This window comes from Physella acuta, unplaced genomic scaffold (assembly GCF_028476545.2).
Source record: "Physella acuta isolate Inbredline_101_S28 unplaced genomic scaffold, ASM2847654v3 ptg000251l, whole genome shotgun sequence".
Taxonomy (NCBI): Eukaryota; Metazoa; Mollusca; class Gastropoda; family Physidae; genus Physella; species Physella acuta.
The window spans coordinates 59,216-84,000 of NW_026731770.1; the positions used below are offsets into that span (position 1 = coordinate 59,216).

Consider the following 24,785-nt stretch of genomic DNA (forward strand, 5'->3'; position numbering starts at 1 on the left):
CCTCCTATTGACCAACTTGTAAAATATGCTATACCGACATATTTCGACTGCTTATTAACCGAAAAAAAAAATTGGTACTTAAGGATTACTGATAGCCCAAATTGATAACCATTGCAAATTACTTGATATTGTTTAGCATTTTTACCAGGGCCATCAAAATCTTTTGAATTCTGATATTTTCCAGTTTATCGCGTAGAGCGTTATTGTTGTTTGTTTTAAATCTTTGATGCAATGAGCATTCGTTATTAAATGGTCCAGTAATCGCAAACTAGCTTGAAAACAGACACGCGACAAAAAATACACCATTGGTAACTGTTACTTTTAACAACGTTATTGATGTTTTCTTTTAAGATTGCAACATCGAGTGACGGGTAGGTTGTTACTTATTAAAAACCATCGCGAAGAATATATTGCTTCTTTTAATTCCAATTTACGTATCAATTACATAATTCAGTTAAATGCCGGCATGCTATAATGTATGTTCTAGCCCATATGTTCCAAAACTGTGGCTCGCGAAGGGCTTTCTAGGGGTCGCTAACTGGTATACTAAATCCTAGCAATGATAAAAAAAACGAAATATTTTGAAGAATATCTGAAATTCCGCTTTACTAACATCACTAGAAACGAAATAAGAGGAAACAATGTTTACTGAGCAAAGTTGTTCTCAGCCATGAGTCTATGAAAACTTCAAAACTAAACTGCCATTTTGAGACGAGTCATTCGTAACAAACTAAAAAAGATATGGAGTTTTTTTCGTCGGCACAAAGCTTGTTGCAAACGTCAGAGACTTGATTGAACAGGAAGTATTCATCAGTGAAATGCAGCATTAGTGCAAGCATCATAAGAAGTCGGATTAGAAATTTCAAGCAAAAGACCTCATCAAACTCTGCATGCTAAAGATGGTGTAATTAATCCTTGGAGATTCCAATGCAGTAAAGATGAAACAAATATCTTTGTCTAATAAAACTACTCACCAGCTTATAGCAGACATGTCCGTAAATATTAAAGAACAAATTTTGAATGAAATCATGTGTATACATTCCTTGCTTCTCAAGTTGATGAATCAAAAGACTTGGGCTCTTTTTCGCAGTTGCTTGTCTTTGTGAAATACATTCATACAGACGATAGCAAAGAAGTGTTGCTATTTTGTGAAGAAATCATGGAGAAAATAAATAAGTTTTTTGAAACCGGATGATTAAAGTAGGAAAACGGCTGTGGAGTTTATACGGATGGTTCGCCATCTATGTTTGAGTAAAAATTTGGCTTTCAGATAAAATGTAAAAGATTTAGCTCCTTAACCAAGGGGAGTCCATTGCATTGTTCCCCGTATGCCCACGCCAGCAAGAACATTCCGACTCCATTGCTAATAAAAGTCGTAAATTATATTAAATCAGGAGCTGTAAATACCCATCTGTTTAAAGCATAGTGCAAGAACATGCATTCTAATCACGAGGTTCTTCTTTTCTACAATACAGTACGCTGGCTGTCAAAAGAAAATGTTGCGAATCGTGTTTTTGAATTGAAAGTCATGTTGTTGGAAGTGCAAGGGAAACAAGACCTTCTGATATATGTTAACGACAAGAGTAGTTGAAGAGAGTATCATAACTAGCCGATATATTCCAGCATCACCCTAAGCTTAATCTGAAGCTTGATGAAAAATAAGCAAATATTAACTCTTTTTATGATTATCACAGCAAAATTGGCGAAGAAAAATAAATCTTGGAAATATTGCCATGTTTAAAAAAAAACTGCAGAGTGGTAGGTGAATCTGACTGTGAGATAAATAACAATTTGAAAGAGAATTCTGAGCATCTTGAATCTCTTGAAAACGAAATGTTAAAAAAAAGAATAATCTGCATTGACACGTAACCCACTGTCTGTTTCCCTTGATGTTGCTAGCATTCGCTATGAATTACAAATGACCTCTTAAATTTGCGGAATGATTCCGCGTCACCAACCGCGTTGAACGAAAAACTGCTTACACAATTCACACATTCATACCCAAACGTGAAATCGATTGCTTTTCGGGTTTTAGTTCCTTTTGTGTCTACAGATCTATGTGAGAATAAATTCTCAACACTTCTTCAATCAAAAACAAAACAAAGGAATAAGTTCAATGTTGAGAATGACTTAAGGTTGGCGTTAACAAAAACTCAACCGCGAATGTCGAGGCTAGTTAATAACATGTAATTTCACTCATCGTAATAAAACCGTGATCAAGAATAGTTCATATTGGAAGTCAAGTAGAAATCTTATTTTATTTCTTATTTATTTCCTTGCTAATTTCGACTTTTAATTCTATGGGGATTGCGGGTCACTTTATTTTTATAAAAGGGGGGGTCGCCACTCGAAAAAAGTTTGGGAACCCCTGCTAGCAATTATTTGTTTAAATATTAAATTGAATTGTTGTTAAATGTTCTCAACAAAATCAATGACTTTTTCTTTAACTTCCTGGACACATTTCAGAGGCGTTTAATTATTTACTACTGGACACATTTATAGCTTGAGCTAAAACAAATCGGACTAAAGGTATCGATTCTTACAACGTATTTGTTTCGAAAACGGTGGTCCAGTTATATTTAATTAATGAACACTGTCAGGGAATCTAAAGCCTCGAGTTGTTGATATATCTACAGGTATCGACATTAATATTAATTTTCTTGTCAAACTAAATAAAATGTGTAGTATGTGCAAAACAATGTGCTTAAGAATTAAATGAACAGTATTTTATTTTTGTGAAACGTAGTGGAAATGGGTTAGTTTGACAGATAAATTTAGAACCGCTGATCTAGAAAACAACCCACGTCGTTTAAGTTAAGATGGCATTGTGGTATAAACAAAGACTTGAGTAGCCATGCAATGGGACTTCTACAACTTGGTTTCCAAAACATTAAACGTGGTATGTGTATGGCCGTATTTGCTGCTGCTCATCATATTTATTTTTCATTATTAACATTTTTTAAAATGGATAAACAGATGCTAATTGTGATGCTCATTACCAGCGGTAATTACTTTATGTTACAGTGTAAGTATAGTTCTTATTTTTTATAACATTTTAAACTTTAACCATCTCCCTCAGAAATCGATTAATTAAACAGGGGAAATGTCGCAAGTCCACAGTCAATTAGAAAATTTCTAAGTCAATGAAAAACATTAATGTGGAGCAGTGGCGTAGCGAGGTCGGGTGTCACCCGGTGCGGCACTTAATGGTGTCACCCCCCCAGAGGCATAGAGACCCTTCCCAGGGACAAACTTTCAAATTTTCGATTTGCACCCCCCCCCCCCTCAAACTTTCGATTTGCACCCCCCCCCCCTCGAGTTTTCGATTTGCACCCCCCCTCAAACTTTCGATTTGCACCCCCCCTCGAGTTTTCGATTTGCACCCCCCCCCTCAAACTTTCGATTTGCACCCCCCCCCTTGAGTTTTCGATTTGCACCCCCCCCCCCCCTCAAACTTTCGATTTGCACCCCCCCCTCGAGTTTTTCTCTATATATTTTGCTATTTTTTGCCTTGGTGTCACCCCCCTAAATGGTGTCACCCGGTGCGGTCCGCACCCCCGCCCCCCCCTCGCTACGCCCCTGATGTGGAGTTAACTAGTTTTTTGTTTCAATTATCTAACCTAAATCCCGAATCATGCTTAAACCAAGCATGTAGTTTGAGATTTATGATTATTAATATTTATTTATTCTGAATAATCGGACTTGTGGCTGTAGGACGCCACTGAGTCAACCCAGCTCTGATGGGTACCTGACTTACGTTGGGAAAGTAAAGGTGGCTGGGCATAGTACTGAACACAACATCCCTTTATATGCCGTGGTCAAGAAACATATGAACTCTTCTTTATCTGCCTAATGGATGGCTATGTGTAAAGAGGCATGTTCTATTTATTTATTATAGACACTATTAACTAAATAATTGTGTAACTCTAAAAAAATTATTCTTTTTGAAAAATGTATGTTATAAGTGAGTCGAATCAAGCTATCACTAAATGTTTGCATAGCATCTCCACCTCTTTTTGTTTATGTAAACATTTTTTTATAAACACTATCTATATATCATATTAATACAATTGAAATGCTTCTAAATAATATACAAATCCATAGCGCAATGTAGTGAAAATCAAGGCCAGTACAAAACTGTGTTCCACCCCATCCTTACAATCCAACCACTGGAACTTGTATACCAACCTGTGACTCGTGTTCAATGTGCTGCCAAATGTCTGAGCAGCCTGCTGCAGTGCACGTGTTTCCAATACAATAAAAGCAACCTGCAATGTAGTCTAGGTAAATCAAAATTCTTAATTTCGCTCGCATGAGGCTAAAATAATGTGCCGTTAAGCTGAATCAGCAGCTTGCGATATAAAAACGCTGAAGGACAATCGTGAATCTTGTCTGTCAATGACTAACGTTTCTATCAAGGACTGAAAGATTGAATATATGACACCAATGCAAAAACTAATGGCTTACACAGCATAGTATTTTAACATTAAAATGTTCTTATCTAATGGAGACTTTAGTTTCCGTAAATGAGGGGATGTTGAATGTAAGACTATATAATTCCGTGTTTGTATAAAAATGTGTCAATTTTTCATGGCAATCAAAATATTTGTAATGCAACAGTTAATTTACTGTAATGTAAAGATATGTTGTTTTTTTTAATTGGAATACCAGAGGCGTAGCGACCCTTCCTGGCGCCAGGGATAAACTTTTCGATTTGCACCCCCCCCCTCAGGATTTTGATTTGCACCCCCCCCCCCTCAAGATTTCGATTTCCACCCCCCCCCCTCAAACTTTCAATTTGCACCCCCCTCAACATTTCAATTTATTTTTCCAACCCATTTTGGCGCCCCCTAAGGTCGGCGCCCGGGGACATATGTACCCCCCGCGCCCCCCCCCCTCGCTACGCTACTGTGGAATACAAATAGAATATAATTTCTTGGAACTAGTTTTATTATTTATTAAATCTTAGGTTCGTGAACGTAAAAGCAACATTTTATTAGTTCTGCTGACAACTTTTTAAAAAAAAAGTAGATTGCTTACAATTCAATCAGTGTACTGGCATTAACATTCGTGTTCCACTAGTTTCAACAACTTAGTACATTTCATCGTGTGTATATCTCGCCAGGTTCTCACCTCGTTATCTCACCAACACCGGTACCGCTATCTTTGACGTACACCTGGAAGTCTCCAAGTAAAATGCCGTGCGGACTACAGGTGTACACAGGTAACACGACCAGCGTGTGTGTACATGTCTCAACAGGTAAAGCCAACTACACCGAAGCTGTTGCTACCTGTACAGGTGAATAAACATTTTTCTTGCGGTTTTGAAACTCATATTTTAAAAAAAAGTTGTGTATGAAGTTATAAATTATTTTCATTATTTTCAAATTATTTCGCTAGGTTACTTTATTCCCATAATTAAAGTTAGCATTGAACATGGCCACATGACTTTATTTTATTATAATCATGTATGGGTTTAAACATATTCTAGCAACATACAGCCAAGGGGGTCATCCATAAATGACGTCACGCTTTTTTTGACGATTTTTACCTCCCCCCCCTCCCCTCCGTCACACTTCGTCACAAAAAGCCAGACCCCCCCCCCTAAAATGACGTCACACCTCAACCTACAACCCCCCTCAAAATTGCAGTTGAATTTTTTTTAAACATTGATATTTTCCCAAAATCTTGTCTAAACTATTGCAATTTATTAAAAGTTATCTAAAACGCGAAATAACGTTTAAAATTCGTTTTCTAACATTGCTTTTTTATAATGCAAAAATGTGACGTCGCAACATCTTACCCCCCCCCCCCTCCCCCTCATCACACATCGTCACAAAATTACGGACCCCCCCCTCCCCCCTACGAGTGTGACGTCATTTATGGATGACCCCCAAACTAAACTACAATACTAGGATTATCGCATTCTCAAATAATTATATGAACAGGAAATTAAACATTTCAGAAAATAAAATAAACCGAGTAGTCAGCTGAACAGCAGAATTGTGAGCACAATCAACTTGCGTTTGAATCTTTTTTTTTAATATATTCGATAATTTAATTGAAAATCACGTGTTTAGCCCCTCGGCTCCATGCCGTAAACGCCCATGTCCACTTAGGTCTGGTAGGTTACTTGTTTACTTGTCGTGGAAAGTGGAAGCAGTATCGCTAAGTATCTATAAAAATAATTCTTAAGCCTATGTCAAAGAAACAACAACTCTACTTAATTCGTTTTTGAGATTCTTTTAGAGTTGCTGAAAAAGTATTCTTAAACCTTAATGTACTTAGAAAAGTTTTTACTATATAGTTTTTTTTTTAAATATAATTAAAACCCACAACATTGCTTCGGCAATAAGGAATAGTGAATGTGCATACTGTTTTTTTCCTTTAAAGTATGGGGATTTCATTACGCGGAGTGATGATTTTAGTTTTCATAAGTATTTTCCATTACCTTTACACATTTGTTAAAAAAACAACTATGTGTATAGGTATGAATGCACACCTTTATCTACCAAAAAATGCGGGAAAGATGGAAGTGCTGAATCATATACCAGGCATCCAGGGTCAAGACATCTGGATTGGGCTGGATGACATCGTAACGGAGGGTGTGTATGTGTGGGAGGATGATGGGAAGGTTTTGGACCCCACCTGGAAAACGAAACTGTACTGTTATGGTATGTACGATAAAATAAAGTTTTGATTATCTGGTGTTGATTATTAATTGAAAGACAGCATCTCTACAGTAATTTGTCATGCTGGCTTAAAGAGCAGATTTTCATGTTGGTAATATAAAGGCTATCAATCATGAGCTCCTGTTACATCTGTCGCATTGATCTTGAAGGATGATGCAGTTTAATTAATTTGTTAAAGTGTTCACAGCGGGGGTTTGTTTACAGTGGGGGTTTGTTTACAGTGTTGGTTTGTTTACAGTTGGGGTTTGACCACCGGGGATTTGTTCACAGTGGGGGTTTGACACCGGTCATTTGTTCACTGTGGGGGTTTGACCACCGGGGATTTGTTCACTGTGGGGGTTTGACCACCGGGCATTTGTTCACAGTGGGGGATTGACCACCGGGCATTTGTTCACAGTGGGGGATTGACCACCGGGCATTTGTTCACAGTGGGGGATTGACCACCGGGCATTTGTTCACAGTGGGGGTTTGTTCACAGTAGGGGTTTGTTTACAGTGGGGGTTTGACCACAGTGGGGATTTGTTCACAGTGGGGGTTTGATCACCGGGGATTTGTTCACAATGGGGGTTTGACCACAGTGGGGGTTTGACCAACGGGGATTTGTTCACAGTGGGGTGGGGGTTTGTTCACAGTGGGGGTTTGACCAACGGGCATTTGTTCACAGTGGGGGTTTGACCACAGTGGGGGTTTGACCACCGGGGATTTGTTCACAGTGGGGGGTTTGACCACAGTGGCGATTTGTTCACAGTAGGGGTTTGACCACCGGGCATTTGTTTACAGTGGGGGTTTGACCACATGTGTTTTGTCCATAGATCGTACGGAATATAAGGTGTAAATGTAAACGTTCTAGCTTAAAAATCTACACAGTTTTATAATTATATCATATGCTCTACAATCCGACCACTCTATCCTCTATTAGTATCAATATTATTGCAATAATACTGTAACACTACATGCGGACCAAACACATGTAAACAAATCCACTGCAGTCAAAACAAACCTTCTGTAGTGAAAGCATATAAAACCGTATCTTGAGTTAAACATTACTCTAGAGATTGACTAAAAGCCCTGTTGAAATGTTTTTCATGATGCCTATGCCAGAGACATAGCGACCCTTCCCTGCGCCCGGGGACAAACTTTCAATTTGCACCCCCCCCCCCCCGCCTAAAACTTTCGATTTGCACCCCCCTCAACTTTTCGATTGCACCCCCCTCCCCCTCAAACTGCAAAAATACAGCTAAAATGACATTTTAATTTGTTTTTACAACCCGCTATGCTTGGCGCCCCTAATGTCGGCGCCCGGGGACATATGTCGTCCCCCCTGCCCCCCCTCCCCCCCATCGCTACGCCTCTGGCCTATGCTGCATGATTTTAATTAAAAGCTCTCATTAAAACTCTATTTTACGTTAGTAAGTTAATTAACTACACAATGCGATTTTTAAATTAAGACGTCAAAACGTGAATAGAGTTGTCTTCTGTTTGTTCAACAGGTGAACCAAACAACAATCACGGCAATGAGGACTACAATATGGTGAGAGTAAACGACAATTTTTATTGTGCTTTTGACAGTCCAATCTCCGACCAAAATTATTACTTGTGTGAAATCACTGACTTTCTTTAAAATAAACGAACCAGCCAAAAAGGACTAACTTAGTTTTATTAAAACATGTTTACATTTTTTTATTAATACATACAAAATATATTTTAATTGGTAAAAATTGTAAATATTTTTTTTAACATAAAACTGACTCAATATGTAACAAGTAAATAGCTAAGATTAAATTGTTTGTTTACATGTGAGGTATATGAATGCGTATATTTATCAACCTGGATTTGTTTTAAAAGCGTGGTTTCAGAACATTTTTGTATTAAATTTCTAAGTACAATTTTAAAATCTGGTGTATTATTTAATTTTTATTTCTAAAATAAAAGCTGAAACGCAATAACTTGAGCATATTTTGTTTCCTTCGTGTAAAAATATATTTTTAATATATAATAGCTTACATTATTTCATATGCAAGTTTGGTGAAGTTGCCCTTTGTTGGTTGTTTGAATGTCTTTTTAACTAAATTTTAATTTCAGGATCTAATAATTGCATTCAAAATTACACGTAGGCCCTATGTGCTGATAAGGAAAACAACAGAAGTCTACTTAAAATTTTAGTGTCGGTGTATTTGAGATGAAATGTTACTTTTCAAGTTATGACGTATGGTTACTTCCAAGGGTGAAATTTTCATAAAAAACAAACTTTTCAAAGAAAATTGTTTAAACTAGATTACAATAAAAAGTTTAAAAAAAAAAACACATAACAACTTTAAAAACATTTTAATTACCATTTTTTTTAAAACGTTTGTTAAAAAAAATTAATTTTTCGAAATAAAAGTTTAAAAGGAATTTAATAACAGTTATTAAAGAATGTATTGTTTAAATGTATAATAAGGTGAATTGTAAAACTAATTATATGTAGGTTTTGTTTTTAGGAGGTAACTTGTTAAAAAACAACTTTAAAAAGATTAAAGTATGAAACGTATTAAATAATGTAAAACTTTCAATTACTGTAGATGTTATAAAGTGGAAATAGAGGCAAAGCAAGAAAGCACGGATAATGCGATAATGCTTGTTTATGGAAGCGTTGATTGAAGAATATTTGTGGTAAATACCAATCAAAACAGAAATAAAACAGTATCAAAAACAACCAGAACCTCCATATACAGCTTAACTGAGAAGACATTCGAGAGACAAACAATTTCAAATATCTGGGAAATGTTATCAGCAAGGATGGGGGAAGCAGACCAGGACTCAAAAAGCCGATATGTAGTTGTACAGCCTTGTCATTCCAGAGAAACGTAAGAAACTTCACCACAAATATTATGGCAGTACTGCTGCTCTACGGCTTAGGGATCTGGATGGTTATAAAGTCAAACACATACAGGCAACACTCCTCCATATATAGATGTCAACGGCAAATATGAAAGATAATGGCCAGAAAAAAATGTCCAATGATGAACTGTGACAAATCACAAAACAACAGCCGTTATACAGGGACATTAAAGTCGAATAATATAGATGGACTGGGCACGCCCTGAAAAGATGTCAGCAAAGCGAGGCAAGCATTGGACTGGAACCCACAGAGGAAAGAAAAGAGTGCCGGCCTAAACAATCGTGAAGGACTGTGGAAGGAGAAGCTAGGGCTGCAGGGTTTCAAGTGCCGAGCTAAAGAAAACCGCTCAAAACAGTCCGTTGGAGAGGTGCAGTTGTAGTCCTTTGCTTCTCGTGGTCTTCACGTGATTAAGGCAAGTAAGTCACCCTTGAAAACAGACTTTACTGAAATCCACAATACGCTGGCCTAACATTATCAAAGCAGAGATACTAGGGCTGAAGTAGAGATTCTCCGGAGAAAATGGAGATGGATTTGCCACACACTCATGATGCCTTTATCTAGCATAAGATGGGCCCTCACCTGGAATCCACAGAACAAAAGGAGGAGAGGCAGACCAAGAAAGACCTGGAGACGTGACCTGGAAGATGACACCAAGAAGGCTGGACACACCTGGGGACAGTTGGAAAGACTAGCCCAGTACAGAGATGCCTGGAAAGCTCTTATCAGCATCCTACGTTCAGGTGGTGCGATAGGCTAACCTAACTCGGGCCAAACAGTCATTAGCGATAAGTGAACTGCTTTACTTGTGACAGAAGGTTCCAGCCTTTGCTAAGGTGCTATTCAAGAAATGTAGCTCTCAATATCAACTACACTACTGTGTATGTTCCAAAATTATGTATTTTTTAAAAATATTTTTCTTTAAACATACACATAAACTTCATTAAAAAGTTTATGTTTTTTTTTTGTGAAAGAAAAACATTACTTTTAAATAATAATTTTAAAAATTTACTTTTTATCCGCCTCTTTCAATAATGTTATAAAAATGAGTACATAAAATTTGTCTTTAATCTAAAAATAGTTAACAACCCTTTAACGAGACATACAATAATTACCAAACCTGAAAGAAAAACCCTTTTTCCATAATTATGGAGGGAGGGGGGGGGGGGAACATAGTTCTAACATAATGTACTCATGAGAATGTGACTCAATCAATAATATATTCATAAACACATCAGTATTGTATAAAGAGTTAAATTTGTCTGTTAAAATCAAGGACAACTGATGGATTACTGCTTTCAACATATAATATATTCCTTTATGTAAATATAGACCAATTAGTTTGAATTTTTTTCTTAATGTTTTGGCTACAATGAATTATAAATGTTTAAAAAATATATGTAACCTCAAATTTATTTGTAAATGTTGATGACTTATAAAATTGTGGTGTGTTATAAGCTTTATGGAGACCATTTTGTTACTTTCCATCTGTAATTATATTTATGTGAATGATATTAGTTGCAATAAATAAGTTCTAAGGCCATTTTTGTATAAACAGAAGAGCATTCAACTTATACATTTTACTTTAATTAACTATATTAAATTTAAATTTACTTTGAGTATTGCCAAGCCTTCTCTTAATGTCTGCAGAATTTATTTTTTTATTATGTTGTTTATCTGTTTATCTCTCTTGGACATTTTTGTCTATTAGACTCTTAATACATTTTATGAAGATGTAGTTAGCAGTGTGGTATCAGCGAATAATTATACAAAATATACATTACAATTAAACATTTTTCTAAAGTCAGCAATAGTTAAACAACAAATTAAGGTTATAATTTTATCAAACAAGTATTTAGCATAGCTCAATTTATTTTTTTATGATCAGAAACATTGTATGGGTAGTGTTATTTTAGCTTTATGTTTAGTAAGTTATAAATTGTAAGGCGTTTTGTAAAAAAAATAATGGGGAATAGATTGTAATTTGTTCATATAAATGTTTAAAATACCAAATAATTTCATAAAGTTTGATAGAACAAAAAAAAAACAATTTTACAGAGTTGAATGCTTAAACAGAACTTTAACAGAGAATTGCAGGCCAAATCATTATATTTATTTAATTTACCAAGTAGGTACTACAAACTACATTTTATAACTATATAGTTATCATTGAAAAAAAACTAGTGCAATTAAAAGTTATTTCATCTGACATAATTTTTAGTTTACAATTACATTTGACTTTTTCTATTTTTAACTTGTTATTCAATTTTATATGAAATTGAGAATTGAGAACTACATTTCTTTTTTAAAGCTTTGACCATAAATGACTGTGTATTATACCTTATAATAGAGGCACTTTTTATATACACAAATTATATACATATATAAATACATACATATATACATTACATGGTTAGCTATTTAAACCAACTAGTCACTTTTATATCCATACATAAACATGTTTATATAATGTATATTTTTTCTCATGACCAATACACAAATCAATAGCAAGTCTTCTTGCAACACAATAATTTAACCCACAATCTCTATGTTTGAAGCTCTATGTAAATAAAAAGGCAAGACTGAATGAGATAGCAGTGTAAGTTAAAGAACCAATAAAATTGGTCAATATTTCAGGCAAGTTCACTCACCCTCTATATTAAATCTGACCAAAAATGTCAAAAAGTTAGGATTAAATAACTGAAAGATGTATGCAATAATAAAGTAGTATACAACACATTGGAATAAAGTTTGTAGGATGTGAATGTCCATCCACTGGTAAAAGGCATGCCCCATCTCATGTAAAGTAAAGGCAACAAGACATAAAACTTATCATACATGCTGATGTATTAGAAACAGGTGAACCCTACTTCATCTTTCCTTTTAAACATCAGGTCCAAAAGGAAAACTAACTAGATATATAGCCTTATGTAGACAAATGAAATAAACAAATATCTATATCTATACCCTCAAGACAAACAATTTGATATATCTGGGAGGTGTTATCAACAAAAATGGGGAAACAGACGAGGACTCAAAAAGCTGATATGTAATTGCACAGATAGTAAACATAGGTAATGTTTTGCATTGTAAATTTATTAGAGAAATAAAATTAAGTCTATGAATAAAATATTCAACCCAAGATTAAATACAAATGCATTTAGTTATAGTATATTTCAAACCAAAATATTAAAAAAGAGATTTAAAAAAAAATCTTTTGAATAATAATTTTCCTAAATACAATATCACATATCATTACTATATATTTTAAAATCTTTAAGTGTTTAATATTTTAAAATTCCTATGCCTGGACTGTTCATAATTGTAATACAAAAAACATGACAGTATGTAAGCACTTACACTATTTGTATCAAATTCAGCAGTTTTGAGGGGTTTTTCTATTGGTACAAGACATTCGCTTCATATTCTTTTGTCCATCATATCTTCTACACTATTCTTAATGCATCTGTAAACTGGGGTCTAGGGCTGAACATCACAAGCTACAGTTAGGTGTTGAGTTTGTAGCCAATGCAGGATGACAGGATAAATTGTTATATGAATGAGTTCTTAGTTGTTCTGAATTGATATTGGCTCTCAGATCTTCAACAACTGTAAGTCCTGAGATCTGGTCTTGAGTGCTACACAAGGTGAGTAGGTCATTCTTCTAACAGAATCCAGAAGGTCCTTGTAATAATGTGCTTCAACTTCACAACATACCTGCCACAAGCAAAAAGTAGTCATAAGTAAAAAATTGTTATTTATTGCAGTCACAGTTGAATTATAGATTCAAAACAAAGTTTACTATTTAAGTAGGGGTCTTTGCTTTCTGTAAAACAGCAGTGAAAGGTGACACAGAACTTTTCATGCTTTATGTAAAAATGGCAGTGAAAGGTGACACAGAACTTTTCATGCTTTATGTAAAAACAGCAGTGAAAGGTGACACAGAACTTTTTATGCTTTATGTAAAACAGCCATAAAGGTGACATGGAACTCATCATGCTTTCTGTAAAACAGCAGTAAAAGGTGACACAGAACTTTTTATGCTTTACGCAAAACAGCCATAAAGGTGACATGGAAATCATTATGCTTTATGTAAAAACAGCAGTGAAAGGTGACACAGAACTTTCATGCTTTATGTAAAACAGCCATAAAGGTGACATGGAACTCATCATGCTTTATATAAAAACAGCAGTGAAAGGTGACACAGAACTTTTTATGCTTTATGCAAAACAGCAATAAAGGTGACATGGAACTCATCATGCTTTCTGTAAAACAGCAGTAAAAGGTGACACAGAACTTTTTATGCTTTATGTAAAACAGCCATAAAGGTGACATGGAACTCGTCATGCTTTATGTAAAAACAGCAGTGAAAGGTGACACAGGACTTTTCATGCTTTATGTAAAACTGCCATAAAGGTGACATGGAACTCATCATGCTTTATGTAAAAACAGCAGTGAAAGGTGACACAGAACTTTTTATGCTTTATGCAAAACAGCAATGAAAGGTGACACAGAACTTTTCATGCTTTATATAAAACTGCCATAAAGGTGACATGGAACTCATCATGCTTTATGTAAAAACAGCAGTGAAAGGTGACACAAAACTTTTCATGCTTTATGTAAAACAGCAATGAAAGGTGACACAAAACTTTTCATGCTTTATGTAAAACAGCGTTACTATTTTAAAAGAACCTTACCGGTATATTTATTATATCCTAATCTAATAAGGGACGGTGTGGCCTAGCAGTAGAGAGCTAGTCTTCTAACCCCTCAGTCTCATGTTCAAATGGGGTTCAAGCTAATACAGCATTCCTGAGTCCACCCAGCTCTGATGGGTACCTAACTCACGCTGACCACACTATCCCTTCATATACCTAGGTCACAGATACAAGTAAACTCTACTTCACATGGATTTGAAAAGGTCGATTTGAAACATAACTTTACTACTTACATTAGCATAAAGGTCCTCTGATAAATGTTGAATAGACAAGTCCCCAGCTAAAGTCCCGACATTCTTCAAGAAGCTGGCACCTTCTGTTATCCACCAACACTCTGATCCATCATGTCTCCTCTAGTTCCACTCACTGAGTACAGATAACCCACGTGTATCCACATCATCTTTGCTGTTGTCTGACCCTTCAACAGGTATAGCACCCCTTCAAAGCCTCTCTAAAAATATTTAAAAACTTAGGGTGAGTAATTTTTAATGTTTGAATCAGAAAAAGTTTTTTTTCAGTATTAGTATTTTATAGTTATAAGATTAATAAAATAAAATTAAAAATACTTTAAAATACATATAGTAATTGATTACTTAATTTTTAAAAATACCTGTTGTATTTCTAAATTTATAACATAAAATTTAAGTTCCTTTATTTAGCCTGACCCAGAAGCCTACAGGCCTTCCATTTAAGCCATACTCTTAGCATGTTTACTTGTAGGCCTAATAGGATCTAAGGACTATTTTCCAACTCTACTAATATAGGACTATATCTACTGAAGGTTAGTCATTTTTTCTGTATCTGTAGACTTGTTTGTTGTTGTTTTTTGTTGTTTTTTTGCAGTCAGTATCTATTCTAGGTCTACCACAAAATTAATAATGTAATAAGTTGCTTGAGTCATATCACAAGACACAAACATTGTCACTGGAAAATTTAATTTTAAAATGTTAGTCTATTAGAACTAAAATGTTGATCTAATTGTCTTTTAGAATCAGGCCTAAATCTAGGACTTATCTTTAAAATTCCAATCTACGAGGATGTAGAATGCGGCTAGTAGTAGCATCCTAGTGTAGCCAATTTATTTAAAGCTTTATTCAATATTCTTTAGATGTCAAATTAAAACCCATATAAGACCATAGCCTTACCAGTAAGCTACACAAGAGTAACATAAAGTGTGAAATTAATACTATGAGAACACAAATGTGGAGGTGGGGTTCGGGATGGGTTGAGATTATCATTTACATGCCAAGGGCCTAATTGGTTTTTTGCTGCATGTTGAAATAAAAAAGTTTTGTTAATAATTTTATTTTAATGCTGATAATTAGTTTTTGTATTTTTTTTTTGCGAATCATTGTTCAGGTCATTATTAATCAGTATTATTAATTAGGGGTCTACAATTTTAGTTCTAATCATTTAATGTTGCTAACATTATAATTGTTTTCTAAACATTATTCTACTCTAAAATCATCTTTACTATTATAACTTTTAGTAGGCATATTAAGATAATTGTTCAAATTATCAACGAATGATAAAAGGAACAGACTGGTTCCCTAATATATTTCATAATGGTGTACCATCTTACGCATTGACGCTGTCTCAGATAAAGTAAGATGCAATTTTTTAAGAAGGGTTTATCAATGCCTTACCAATCCTACATTCTTAGAAATGTGACCTTGTTTTCTAAAACTGGCTTATTTAAATCTAAACAATGCCTGCGCTATATCTTGTGGATGAAACTTGTCATCACACAGATTTGCTCATATTACCAATTAGCAAGGGCGTGCTGTATGACAGCCTTGAGTGTATGTTAATCACTCTCTGTAATAGTGAGGTAGAACACACTTCACGACTGCCCTGGTCTCAGAGATGTAGTGGGGCGCACTCAGAAGACTAATACTGGGTCGCAGTGTATGGCACCGGGCTCGGTTTGATCATCAATAGTTATGTGCCACCGAATCAATATTGTACGGTGCTCTTTAAAATCGTTGAAGGTCCCACTTTGCTCACAGGATTGCCCTATGCACCAAAATGCAACCTGTCGAGGCAACGCCCCTGCGATTTTGAAATTTTTTTTCTTGCAAAAACCTCCCCTGGCAATCGGATGACAGGTGTAGTAATGCATAAAGAACAAACCCATGAAACCCACATACTTTCATTTATATTTTTGTATAGATAGATCTTCTTGTTTAATTGAAAACTTTTCTTCTCGCACATATCAAGAAAATAAAAATAATAAAAAGAACAATGAAATGTAAACAAATGTCTCAATAACTGTGTCGCGATATTTAATCTTAAATTCCACAGGTATGTCTAGTATTTTCTTCTTACATTTTACTGCTTCGCTTTTTTGTGACTCGCAATTTCCCAAGACCCAAAAAAGTTTAAATAAATTTGTTTAAAGAATAAGTAGATTACAAAAAAAATTTCAACTTTTCAAACATTTGTCCATGTAAAATTATGAAATAATTAGCCGAATAAAATTTAGGCCGATGCTAGCCGGAAAAAGATATGAATGCGCAATGGAGAGAAACTACGACTTGCAATTGCGGTGATGTTTTCGATGGAACTGCGCATGCGTGTGTTTACAACCGCAGAACCCTAGCCTTAACCCTAACCCCACCCTATCCCTACTCCTAACCATAGGTCACTGCGCATGCGCAGAACTATCTTTTGCCGACTTAGTGGAGACGTTGGGGAGAAAAATCTTTTTCAGGGTAGTCACTTCGTACTAACCCTAATCCTAGCCCTAACCCTATCTCTATCTCTAATCATAACCCTAGACGTAGGTCACTGCACATGCGCAGAACTATCTTTTGCCAACTAAGTGGAGACGTTGGGGCGAAAAATCTTTTTCCGAGTTGTCATTTCGACGTACTAATAAATACTATTAAATATGGCTACTTAAAGTAGTACTTATTTAAAAAATAGATCTAGATTAACAATTCTGAATTCTAGATCTCTAGCTCTAGATTATTATAATTAAATTTATCTTTATTTGATTTAGAAACTAGAGTCTAGATCTGTGGCTACTAGCTAGATCTAGCCTAGTCTCTAGATTCTAGATATAATCTAAGTCTAGTCTAGAATAGATCTAGTCTAGAATCCAGAATCTATAAACTTAAACAATAATCTAGCTAGATTAGTAGTAGAGTAGTAGATTCTTAGATCCTAGTCCTAGATCTAGACTAGTTCTAGTACTAGATCTAGATCTAGATTTCTAGATCTAGTAGATCTAGAATCTAGATTATCTGATTATGAAATATGAATCTATCTACTAGATTCTAGCTAGACTAGACAAACTTAGTGGATCTAGAATCTACGTAGACTACATGCATAGATCTAGTGCTAAAAGATTTAGATGTAGGGCCTAGATGTCGATCTAGATCAAGTACATACAAATAAGAGTCCACTGAAAATGAATAGACATTATTTCCCACTTTAGACGACGCTGCCATCTTGATTTAAGATTTAAGACTTTTGCGGGTTAAAAACGAAAATGAGCAGAGGTCGGTCAATTTATTTTAGTTATTATTGGCCACTAATCGTGAATGTAAAAAAAAAAACCCCGCAACATTATTATTCAAGACTTAATTGATTTAAAATTAAGCCCACAATTACGTAATATTAATATAACTTTTAATATTTGAACTGCCAAAAAGGCATATGATTTTTTGTTTACAACACAACCAATAAAATCGCAGTTTCCAATTTTGACAGTAACTAATGGATACCGTCCTACCCAATACAGTTTCGTATTGTTCTCTGTAGCAGTAAAATTGGAAATTGGAAATTGGTCAGCGGCCGAGCGTCTAAGCGGCGGTGATGTCATTCCTCTGCGTAAGCGCGCCGGTGGGCTAGTCGCGCGTGTGCTTTCACCGTAAGCGCGGCGGTGACCTGTAGGTAAGATAAACATGTGAAATGATTTGATAAGAGGTTGATCATTTACCTTTGGTTTAACTAGAATAATTTTGTTTTTTATTTCAACATAGAAACAAAAACGAAATGCAATGCGAAAACACGGTCGATTTTGTTTATTGATAAAAATGGGTCTGAATCGAGTACATCTTTGTAAAAGCAGTACTATTGGACTGTGAAGAAGGCGTTGCTCAAAGTAACATGATCTACGCCCATAAAACACAACGGCTTATTTAGGCATCGCTGTGAGAGCAAGATAGAACGTTGCTGATTTCAATTTGTTTTTCAGCAGGGTAAGCTTCTCTGTTGACTAGGGGGACAGCGTTCGTTCTAGTCGGCAGGGTTGTCTCTGGTTTCTCTGCCAACCATTTTATATTCAAGGGAGGTAACCGATACATGCGGAAAAACAGGATATGTAACTCTGTTTGAGATGATTGTCATAATTACCCCATCTGTCCATCCGAATTCGACGGGGTTTCCAACAAAAGACAACAGAACAGTTGTTGATCCTGCACATTTCAAAGAAAAAGACGTTCTTCAAAATGCAATGCACACTGTAAATATGGTGTTTGTGCTAAATAAATGTCAAAAGGACGATTGGTGGCTTATTCAACATTCAGCACACATTCAGAATGGTGCGATATGGGTTTTCCCTATAAATACATGACCAAACTGAGCTACTGTGTACTGTTAACGCAGTACATATATTAAAATTGGAACGATACAGAGAAGATTAGCATGGCCCCTGCAAGGAGGAACCTACGCATTCTTCTCTGTTTTGCGAGCCGAGCGCGGAGCTAGAATTTTTTTCATTGGCCGGTCCTTTCCAATTTTGTAAACATGACAAATCTAGCCTACAGTAAGCTTCCCGTCTTTGCCATTGGTTCAGTTTCAGCAAAAATTGGTCGTGGCAATCTGATTGGCTCTGGTGGAAAATTGGAAACGAAAAGTTGGTATTTGCACACGTGTGTTACTAAAAATAATAAAAATGACTTTATCAATGCGATTCTGACCTAGATGGTCCCTGTCGTTAATGTTTTCATGCGCGCCGTTGTATTATTGAAATTCATACGCGCGCCGTGTCAACACAGCGTAGTAAATCACTAACACTAATGACTTAAAACTTAATCACTCTAATTAATGGGCGCATACTAATTAATGAAATCGGTGTATTCGTGTAGCTTAGTGAATCTTCTACGCATATGATTCATTCTTTTTATTTTAATGTAACTAAATACAAGCATACGTAATTTTTTTCACCAAGTCTAAGTCTAATATATAGATCTATATATTATAGCAAGCTTAATTCGCTAATTCGCTATGCTAATGTTAGTTAATAGGAGATGCGCGCTTTGAGAGACTACCGTCTGTTGTTTTTTTTTTAGATTAGATAATCTATGTATTTTTAAAATGTAGGGACATATAAATCTCGTGTTCTTGACTGTTTGACTAATTCCACTAATTGAGAAGTTGTTTATTTCCTTTGGTTTAGTACTTTGTAATTTCGTTTATTAGCGATAGTTAAGAATAGATTTATTTATGCCAATTAAGGAAGCAGCAGTAGGCAAACAGTTGCAGTAAACATGACAGAAAGTGTAGAAAAACAACACAAATATGAAGCTTTGCAATAAAATACTTTATTTACTTGAAATGTAAAAATAACGACACTCCTTTATGACAGGAGTACAATTTTCAACAACAATAACAATGTAGAAGAAAATCTCTTCAGAATACAACTTTTTGGATACAGTATTCAAAACATTAATAACAATAAATCTAACAATTCTGTAAAGAATTCTTTTAGGTATTTAAAAAAAATACTACATTAATGTAATGTAGACAAAAAAAGCTATTTCCAACAATACATGATTTCTTTCACACCAAAAAAAAACTACATTAATGTAATGTAGAAAAAAATGAAGGCTATTGCCAACAATACAAGATTGCTTTCACTTAAAAAAAAACTACATTAATATAATGTAGAAAAAAATGAATGAAGGCTAGTGCCTACAATACAAGATTGCTTTCACATAAAAAAAACTACATTAATATAATGTAGAAAAAAATGAATGAAGGCTAGTGCCTACAATACAAGATTGCTTTCACATAAAAAAAACTACATTAATATAATGCAGGTAAAATAAAGGCTATTGCCTACAATAATAGACTGCTTTCACACAGAAAAAAAAAACTACATTAATGTAATGTAGAAAAAAATGAATGAAGGCTATTGCTTACAATACAAGATTCATTTTACAAAAAGCCAACAATATACTACACTTGTTAATAATTGAGTAACAATGTAGAAAATAAAAATATGTTAGGCTGAGGCCATATGTAAATAGAAGTTATAAGGTTGATGTAATAACATAACATTGCAAGCCTACTTAATTGAATAATAACTTGTACTTTACAAGACCCAAATTCTAATGATCATTTACAATTGTAAGAAAAATGATGGTAAAAAAAATGCCAAGAGTAGTTGCTTAATTAAAACCATAATTAAATTGATCAGCAAAACTGATGCTAAAGACAGGTATTGGTTATATCATAAGAAAAATGACAATTCTTCTTAGAAATAAAGTACAGTGGTTAATTAAAACCATAATTATATTAATCAGCAAAACTGATGGTAAAAACAGGTATTGGTTATCAATTGAAACCAAAATAAAATTGATCAGCACAGCTGATTAATAAAAATAAATAAATAAATAACAATGAATGAAATAAATACATACATACAATAATTTACAATAATTTACAACTTTCTTTTTTGGCCAATTTTATTTTTGGCCTCCTCAACAAATTGTTCATAAGTTAAGTTACTTGAAACAGGGCAGTAACTGAAGCCTTTGTACCCCTTGTGGCCTGTTTCAAGCAACTTAGGCTGGCTACACTTTGAGCAAGTGTTGAATTTCTTCTGCCTGACGTTCACTCTACCCACCTCATCTGCTTTACGCTTCCTTGTGGAGAGGCGGGCAGAGGCCACTTGCTCAACATCAGCCGGAACAATCTGCTGAGGAACATCCATAATGATGGCTGCTGGTTCAGGCTGGTTTGCTGGTTTTTCCTTCCTGCGTCGCTTTGTGACTGCAGTGCCGCTGTGATCTTCCACCTCCCCCACAGCGTCGAAATAGGGTCCTGGTACCTCTAGTCTTGTGGGCTGGGCAGGAGGTAGAAGTGGTTCTTCTGCAGTCATTGGGGGGGCAGGAAGGTCCATACCTTGAACCAGCGTGGCCTTCTCCATCTTTTTCTGCTTCCTACTATACCTGATAGAAATTAATGGTTTTTAATTACTCTGTTTCTAAAAAAAAAATGTAAATGTGGTTTTTTTTAATGATAAAATAATGTGTAAAAATTGTACTGAAACCTACCATTGTAGGAGTGTCCTCTGATTAATGTTGAACAACTGCAGTGAGGTCTCCAGCCTCAGTCTGGCACTGTTGTAGACCAGTTGCTGGATCCTACTGTAGTCGTTCAACACTCTGGACCACCTCGGCACAACCCTCTTGTGTGAGCGCTTGCCATAAGGGTGGAGTAGCACCAACTCGTCGCAGATGGCCTCAACTATCCTGCTGTTGTCTGGCCACTGAGCTGCTGTAGAGTCTCCACCCTCAAAGCTCCTGGAAAACAATTGTTAATTTTTTTTATTACAAGTTAGAATAATGTTTACTAATAAAAATTAAAACAGCACCTAAATTAAAAAGAATGTATCCAACATACCGCTTCACACTAGTGAGTCCTGGAACAACACCACTTCTGACTGTGCCGAAGCGTCCACCCTTTGTTTTTGCCTCATACCTAGGGGCGTATTTCAACCTGCGTTGATCCGCATCAGGGAGGGCCTTGAACATAGGTATCAGGATGTTCACCTGTGCCTCTGTAAGACACCTCTCCTGACGCAGTCCCACTAGGTATGAGGCCAGTTCCTTCACAAGATGGAAACCCTCTTGACCGTCTGGCCCAAGTGCCAACGCATCAAGAGGGATCTGGGGAAGAAAAAATAAATTAAATAACTTGGAAACACTGGTACAACACTTGGTATAAAAATAGTGGCAGAAATTTTATCTGGTAGGATCTACTCTTACCTCCTTCTTGTCTTCTGTCTGGGGAACTGCTAGATCTTCAGCTGCGATGTCAGAGGCAATCACTGGGGGCTCTGAAATGGAGATTGTAGGATCCACTGCTTCCATTTCTGCTGGATCATCTTCCTCCTCAGTTGGGGACAGTGTCTCCAGCAGTTTCTCTCCTTCATCCTCCACATCCACATCAGTGATCACCTCCTCGAAACTTTTGCCTGTCTGGTCAAAGAGGTACTCAATGCCCATCTTCTCCCCTGAAAAAAGAAAACATGGATGTTAATAGGGTAAAAGGAGCTGACATTGCTTAATTGTATTATTAGATTTGAACGCGGTACATACCAGTGTACTCTCTTGGAGCTTGTAACTGGGGATCAAGGTCAGTGTGGAACACTCTTTGACCAAAGGCTCTGTAGGTGGAGCGCAGCTGAAGGTCATAGCAGGTGTAACCATCGGCTTCTTCCCGGTCCTCATTCCAGCGCACAATGCCCTCCAGCATGTATGCTTGAAAATGCATGGCACTGGCAGAAGTCCCTTACAAAAAAATATTAAGATCATGGGTAACATTGTTAAGTGGAGAATTAATGGGTGAAAGCAAGTTATTTAAAAAATAAATGACTTACCGGGAATAAACCGATTTAAGTGGAGATGGAAATTCTCCAGGGCGGTGGTCCCTCGAGCACACTTATAAAGGGGCAGCTCCACACCTCCCTTTTTCAGTGTGCCCACCTTGAAGTACAGGGGTACACCAGGTGGGTCTTGAATACACTTGACGTGTGCTTGTTGTACAGTCCATACCTCAATGAGGCGTTGGGCTTCAAACAGTGGCACACCAAGTGTATCGCAACCCTGGTGTGAGCAGAACAGGGTCACCAGTTGACCGAGGAGGCGTGTTGTTTCCTCAACACCCCTGGTGCACCTCCTGCAGTGGCGTGCCAGTTCCTTACGGCCCAGCTGCTGCTGAATGAAGATATCATCCACATGGATCATCCCCATCTGGGATAGCTCCGACTTCTTGGCCTTGATCAGTCGAGCCATGTCTTCCTTGTCCCAAATGAAGATACAGGCGGACAGCTGGGCCATAAAGACGCTGTACAGCTGGTGGGACTCTGTAGTGGCACAAGAGGCAATCCGGCGCATGAAATGCCAGATGTCTAGCCTGACGAGCATGTCTGGCCAGCCAGAGAACAGGTCAGAGGTACTTCTGCCGTATGCTGAACAGCAGTCCCTGTCCGTGTACAGCAAAACAGGGCTGTCAACGTGGGCATCTTTGTACCTCTTAACCAGTCCCTGTGCCATCTTGTCCACTCCGTGCCCTTCTGCAGCTGTCAGCACACTGGACAGGACCTGCCCATGTTCATTACCAATATTGGTGACCCAAGCAGCTGTTCCACTGGCAGAACCAGCCAGCTTTTTGGTCACCTTCTTGGTGGAGTCCATTTTCAGTATTGTCCCAAAGGTCGACGTCATTTTGGCTTTCAGGTGGTCTAGCCGAGAACAGACTTCCCTAGCATACACAGACCTGAACCATTGTGGCCCAGGGAGGAGCTGCTGTGCTGGTGGGGTAGGGAAGTCAATCTTCTTGACCATCGGCCTTTGGAACTTGCTGCACACAGACATGTACCTGTGGAATAAAACATGGGTGAAGCAACAGCAAAATACAATAGATGTGTACATGCAGCATGGTAAGTTAGATTCATGTTGTAGACAAGCCTTGTAACAAAGATTACCTGATGCTGTTTCTCAGGTATGCTTCCGTGTGCAACTCCATCAACTTCCTGTGTAGCTGGGTAGCGCTGTTGCCTAAGGATCTCTCCTTCATCATGGTAACCACCCTCCTGTCTGCTGCAAACTTGTAGCTAAGGACTGCAGGGAACTGCAGCCTGTGAGCTATGTCCAGCTGACTGAGGATGGCATTACTCCAACTGATGTACTTCCTGTGACAACAGCCACACTCTAAGTACTCAGCACCCATATAATAATAGTCGTCAACATCAACGACACGACGAACCTGTTTGTACAGGCCGCATGCTGTCAGCTGTCGACCATTACATGCAGGTGCCAAGCATTTGAATGGGTATTGCCACATTCTGTAAGGCATCCACAGGAAGAAGCGGTGGGCGAAAAACGCATCAGGCCCAGAGGGTGGCTGGTTGGCCCCTAATGTGGGTTGGGGAGGGAACCACCACAGTTGGAGGTTGTCTTTCAACTGCCCCCTGGGACCAAACAGAGCTTTGGAGATCCATCTGTAATCCTCAGAGGGCAGTGTCTTCCTCCAACCTTCCTTGATGGTAACCTAAGAGAAGATAATGTTTCATTAATAGGAGATAAATATTAATTATACTGGAACAAAAAGTTTAACTTGTATATAACAATTAAAATACAAACCTCTGGGCCATCAGCAACCAACTGAACTTGTTGGGCACCACCAGTACCAGTACCAGAAAGTGTTACTGCAAATTAAAAAACAGGAAAATTAATAATCTTAACATTCACCAGACAT

The 24,785-nt window shown here is 36.7% G+C and overlaps 1 protein-coding gene and 1 pseudogene across 1 annotated transcript; one reads left to right on the forward strand and one right to left on the reverse strand.

Annotated features, from left to right (window-relative positions):
* Positions 1–18,887: 18,887 nt before the first annotated feature.
* On the forward strand, positions 18,888–18,983 carry LOC131938605 (uncharacterized; annotated as a pseudogene).
* A 1,978-nt stretch (positions 18,984–20,961) lies between these two features.
* Positions 20,962–24,553, reverse strand: LOC131938597 (uncharacterized). Its single transcript, XM_059296706.1, is given in 7 exon segments — positions 20,962–21,472; positions 21,578–21,826; positions 21,927–22,192; positions 22,292–22,539; positions 22,625–22,856; positions 22,859–23,906; positions 24,013–24,553. Coding segments are annotated over 7 exon segments (2,925 nt in total). The 5' UTR covers positions 24,384–24,553.
* Positions 24,554–24,785: the final 232 nt, after the last annotated feature.